This window comes from Lacerta agilis, chromosome 14, assembly GCF_009819535.1.
Source record: "Lacerta agilis isolate rLacAgi1 chromosome 14, rLacAgi1.pri, whole genome shotgun sequence".
NCBI classification, from domain to species: domain Eukaryota; kingdom Metazoa; phylum Chordata; class Lepidosauria; order Squamata; family Lacertidae; genus Lacerta; species Lacerta agilis.
In genome coordinates, this window is record NC_046325.1 from 254,630 (window position 1) to 260,629 (window position 6,000).

Sequence of the window (6,000 nt, forward strand, 5' to 3'; positions counted from 1 at the left end):
CGAGATGGAAATGGGCACCGAGTCACCAAGGGGGGGGTATGTGTGGGGTTAGAGAAGGGGCAGTATCACTGGTGGGGGAAATGACGGGCTCCTTCTGGCTAGTTCATCCACCTTTGTTCTCACCTGTGGTTCCTAAAAGCTGTCAGTATGGGACAGTGGCTGCACCCTGGGAGCAGATTTGAATGGCTGGCTAAACCAGATGAGAGTAGCCAATGGGTCTCAAGTCCTCAGTGTGTTAGGGACTTCCTCTGCATGCGAAGACAGGCTCTGGTGGGTTGAGCGGACGAGACCCACAGTGGGTTCAACGGTTCAGAAGGGAATTTCTGCAGGTCTTGTCATCTGGTCAGTCCAGGACTTCCAGACACACTGCCCATGCTTGCACCCCAGGGCAGTCACCTTGAGGCTGCAGATGCAGCAAAAACTCTGCAAGAGTCATTGACACCACCTGAGCCTCCAGTGAACATGTTGGATCCAGGAGTATTCCCAATATTTTTGATCCGTGTGGGAGTTGTTGCTCCTGCTGTTACTTACCTGCCCTTTCCCCCAAGTTCCCACGGTAGATGGCAGCAGTAAAGTACCGTATTAAAGATGCTTAAAACAAGTACAAGCATAGAAAGATTTACTTGCTTTGCAGCGCTGTCCTTTGAACCCACCCAAATGAACTTTGGTCTTGCCCATTTGACCCTCGTGGGGGGGGAGGGTTGGCCAGAAAACGATTTGGGCCCTCAGAACAAAGGGGCCCTACCCCTGTAACTTGCCTTGAGAACATTGGAGCTTCCAAGTGCTAGAAAACGAGACAGAAGCAGGGAAGAAATGTCTCCTGAAATGGGGCTGGGAGGGAGAGCAACTCTTGAGAACCCTGGAATAAGGACCCCCACTGTTAGCCTAGTGTGTACATTACATTTGGTACAATTGACACACTTGTCAGTCACAGGTCTGACTTTATTCCTTGTTTGCAAACACTGAAAGACAGGATCAACCAGGCTGATTCATCTCACAGTTGCCTGCACATTTGGCATACTCACTTTCCTTCTAGGAGGGCTAGAGGCTTACTTTTTCTTAAAGAAAGCTCAAAGTCTGGCCTGTGGTGCAGTCTAATCCTGCTTCCTAGCAAGACTCATCCACTTCTGCCCAGGAAACAAATTGACTTTGTCAGTTTAATAACGGAACATTGCATTTGCTTTGTAGGACTTGCTAGCACCTCTTTTAGGACACACAGAATTTGGCAAGAGGAAAAATGGATTCCTTCCGATCTCTTAGAGGCTTCCTGAGAGCACAGATGGATGGTCGAGACTCAGCTGGCCCTGAAGCAGGAAGAGGCCATGGCACTGACACTGGGAGCAGTGGGGGATTCTGGGAAAACACCATGCAGAAGATCCTGGGTGAGGAGGACACCCTCCGCTCAGATGTGCAGAGCCAGCAGTTCAGGGAGTTCTGCTACCTGGAAGCCAAAGGACCTCGAGAAGTTTGCAGCCAACTCTACCACCTTGACTGTCAGTGGCTGAAGCCGGAAAGGCACACAAAAGCTGAGATGCTGGACCTGGTGATCTTGGAGCAGTTCCTGGCTGCCCTTCCACTGGAGATGGAGAGCTGGGTGAGGGAATGTGGAGCAGAGACCAGTTCCCAGGCAGTGGCCCTGGCTGAAGGATTCCTCATGAGTCAGGCAGAGGAGAGAAGGCAGGTGGAGAAGCAGGTGAGAGAGACTTTCCTCTGGATTCTCCCAAAGGGGCTCCAAACAGGAGGGAGAACAAACCCAAATGCTCTACTAATGGCCCATTAGTAGAGTATTGTCGGATATTCTAAAGTTGTTGCCTCGGTCATTCCTTTTCTATAATTCTATGAATTATTTTCATTCTTTCAGGGAAAGGATCTATTTGCAGCAATGGGCCCAGATTACTCTGAGGAAGAGAAGACTCCGCTGGACACAAAAGAGAGCTCACTAGGTCAGGAGGAAGGAGTCTTTTGTTCCTTTGATCCCATTCTGTTGGTTTTGAAACTAATCTTTTCATCTTTTTGTGGAAGACATTTGGGACCAAGAGACTCAAGGAGGGGAGATGTATTTTTGCACTGCTGAAATAGGCAATGGGTACAAATGCTAAAATGCACTCAGCATGTAGACTTATTATAAGTAGATTCATTTCAGTCGGGGTTTAGGCCTGGTTTTGGCACAGAAACTGATTTGGTCGCCCTGTAGGGGAAATATGCCCCTGTTGATTCTGCTCAACCTCTCAGCGGCTTCTGATACAATCGATCACGGTCTCCTTCTGGAGCAGCTGGCTGAGACAGGAGTAGGTGGCACAGCTTTGCAGTGGTTCTGGTCCTACTTGGATGGTCGTTCGCAGAGGGTGATGCTTGGGGATTGCTTTTTAGCCCTGTGGAGCCTTAAGCAAGGAATTCCTCAGGGCTGTTTTATCCCATATGCTACTTTACATCTACATGAAACTGCTGAGTAGGGACAACCCATTTGGGAGGACATTGCCAGCAATATACTGATGACACACAATTTTACTTCTCTGTTACACCCGCAGGTGAAGTAGTGGATGTAGTTAGAGAGGCGGTGCTTCACGTCTGAGAGAGGCAGGCACTCCTGTCTCCCCACTTACCTTTGTCTCTTGCAGGTGACAGAATGATGCCGGCAAAACCTCCTCATCCATCTTTTCTTGGTGGCGGAGGGGAAAGAGTGGCTGTGGAGCCAGATCAGGTAGGGGGAAGGAGCCTTGTGGGGAAAGAGGCTGAGGAGGGGGGGGAGATAGGGCATCTCTGGGCACAAATGAATCTCTCTCCTGTTCCTCTTTGCTTCTGTCAATGCTGCCCTTAATGAATGCTGAAAATGCCATTCAAGAAGGCTTATCTGCTGAGAGTAATGAACAGCCACCTCACCTTAACTCTCCTCCTGAATGTTGCTAGCGTTATTTATCAGTTGTTGCAGTTCTGCTTCTGTGGTCATTGGTCAATGCTAAAATATAAGGAACTTTAAAAAACCCAATGGTGATAATTCACCTGCCCAGCCCCTCCAGTTGAAGGCTCCCCCCTCTTCTCCACCTCCCCAAGCCCCCATGCAGCCCTTGAAGTTGGCTTTAGGGAATTAGCAGGGTTGTCTCTGTGCACCCTCCCGAAATACCACATAAGGAGAGGAGAGAGGGGAGCCTTCCATCTCACAAGCTAAACTGCTTGTGCTGACATACGGATTTGAAGAACACCATGTGGAGTTTCACCCCTTTGCACAAATGTTAATACCCAGTTTTAAAAATAAATGAAATAATTCCATTAAGATGCTTAGATATGCATCCATCAATAAAATGTGCAGTGAAACATTCCCCTGAAAACTACACAGCAATTAATAGACAGGAAACAACAGAACAATGTGTGATAGATAATCTTTATGCTTTCTGAAAGGAAGACCTTTTCTTTCAGAGTCTAGTGTGCTTTGAGGATATAGCTGTGTATTTCACGGAGGAGGAGTGGGCGTTGCTGGATCCTGACCAAAGAGCTCTGCATCAGGAAGTCATGGAGGAGAATCGTGCAATCATGTCCTCTCTCGGTAAGGCTCCCTGTTGGATCATCATATCTGTCCTGAAATTCTTTACATTTATCTGTGTGCCGAATCTCCCAGATTCTGATGGAGTTCAACAGCGCCACCTACAGCATCTGGGATTCTAACACACACACCCTCAGCTCACCTTGAATAGAGGGCTATTAACTTTTGTCTGTGAACATTTTTTTCTTTGGTTATGGCTTTTGGGAATTACTGCCCATTCCACCAGGAGCACAGTCACCCCAGTATCGTTTGGGACGTGAGCTCCCCTGGGTGATATACAAAGCAGCCACTTGGTCCTCTCCCTCCACCTTCATGAAACACTATAAGTTAGACACCTATGTCTCAGCAGAGGCCTCCTTTGGGACAAGAGTGCTTCAACAGGTGGTTAACAACGAGGAGGTAGTGCCCACAGCGGCTGCCACCTGATCTGGACACTGCTGAGATACTTCCCACATCATGGATCCCAGTTTTCCCCTACAGGAGATGTGAACATTGATACTTACTGTGATCGGTTCCTTCTCTGTAGGGAGAATTGGGATCCGGCCCTCTCAGGTACCTCTGTGTGCATGTGGGAGGCTATCAAACACTGGATTTCGGAGGGTTGCCTGGAGTGACATGGGACACCTTCCCCCAAGGTCCAGGGGCCTCTCCTATCTTCCCATTGCAGCCTTCTTGCTCACCAGCACATATCAGAGTTCCCCCTCCTTCACCTGTGCTTGTTACAGGGGCTAGTAGGAATTTTCATTCAGTGAAGAGAGCGGCATGCCTCACTGAAATCACTGTTCCGTTCCTATTCTTTAGTTGTTATGTTGTGACTATACAGTTACTTGCTTAAGCATGAGTTGAACTGGAGATAGGGGGCTGTCCTGCCCCTGGTGTATTCCTCAAAAGGTTAACTTCTTTTCAATGGTGAGATGGGCAGAGACCAATTCTCCCTACAGAGAAGGAACTTCTCTTGATAAGTACCAATGTTTGCTTCTCTCTTCATTGTAGGTGATGAACTGGAAATGAAGAAAATGGGAGGCCACAACAAAGTCAAAACAGAGGAAAAGCCATATCAATATTTGGAAGGCAGAGAGAGCTTGAGCCAGAGCTCCAATTCCACTTCCTATCAAAGAAATTCCACTGGAAATAAACGCTATCAGTGCTTTGAATGCGGAAAGAGTTTCGCTTGGCATGACTCTCTCAATTTCCATCAAAGAATTCATACAGGCAAGAAACCATATCAATGTGTGGAATGTGGAAAGATCTTCAGTTACAAGAACAATCTCGTTTCCCATCAAAGAATTCATACAGGGGAGAAGCCATATCAGTGCTTGGAATGTGGAAAGAGTTTCAGTTACAGAGCCAGTCTCACTTCCCATCAAAGAATTCATACAGGGGAGAAACCATATAATTGCTTGGCATGTGGGAAGACCTTTCGTCACAGCTGCCATCTCAAGTCCCATCTCAGAACTCATACAGGGGAGAAACCATATGAGTGCATGGAATGTGGAAAGAGCTTCAGTAAGAGTTCTGTTCTCACTTCCCATCAAAGAATTCATACAGGGGAGAAACCGTATCAGTGCTTGGAATGTGGAAAGATCTTCAGTTATAAGAACAATCTCACTTCCCATCAAAGAATTCATACAGGGGAGAAGCCATATCAGTGCTTGGAATGTGGAGAGAGCTTCAGCTACAGAGCCAGTCTCACTTTCCATCAAAGAATTCATACTGGGGAGAAACCATATAATTGCTTGGCATGTGGGAAGAGCTTCCGTCACAGCTGCCATCTCAAATCCCATCTTAGAATTCACACAGGGGAGAAACCATATGAGTGCATGGAATGTGGAAAGAGCTTCAGTCAGAGGTCCAATCTCACTTCCCATCAAAGAATTCATACAGGGGAGAAACCATTTCAATGTCTGGAATGTGGAAAGAGCTTCAGTCAGAGTTCTGCTCTCACTTCCCATCAACGAATTCACACAGGGGAGAAGCCGTATGAGTGCTTGGAATGTGGGAAAAGCTTCAGTCAGAAGGGCAATCTCACTTTCCATCAAAAAATCCACAGTGAGGAGAATTGTAGAATCTAGTTCACCCCACTGCAGTGCAGAAATCTCTGAGCCTGTGCTTCAGATCTTCCAAGGAAGGAGAGCGGACCACCTTCCACTGTTGTACAGCTGTGAACATTAGAAAGTTCTTCCTGATGTTTAATTGGAATCAACTTTCTTATAACTTGAAGGCATTGGTTCAGGTACTCCTCTACAGACCAGGAAGAAACAAGCTTGCTCCATCCTGCATGGGACAGCCTTTAGATATTTAGAGATTGCTCTCCTATCTCCTCTAAATCTACCATTTTGTGGACTAAACACCCCAATTTCCTCAGTTGTTCCTCCTAAGTCTTGATTTCCACACTTGATCATTTTGGTTACCCGCCTCTGTACACGTTCCAACTTGTTAATATCCTTCTTGAATTGTGGTGC

At 47.1% G+C, this 6,000-nt stretch overlaps 1 protein-coding gene across 1 annotated transcript in view; it reads left to right on the forward strand.

Moving 5' to 3' along the window:
* Window positions 1–5,889, forward strand: part of LOC117058262 (zinc finger protein 850-like) — a 56,169-nt gene extending 50,280 nt beyond the window's left edge. The window contains exon 3 of the mRNA XM_033169319.1: window positions 4,731–5,889. Coding sequence (XP_033025210.1) covers window positions 4,731–5,610 — 880 coding nt within the window. The 3' untranslated portion in view covers window positions 5,611–5,889. The remainder of the gene's footprint in view (window positions 1–4,730) is intronic.
* Window positions 5,890–6,000: the final 111 nt, after the last annotated feature.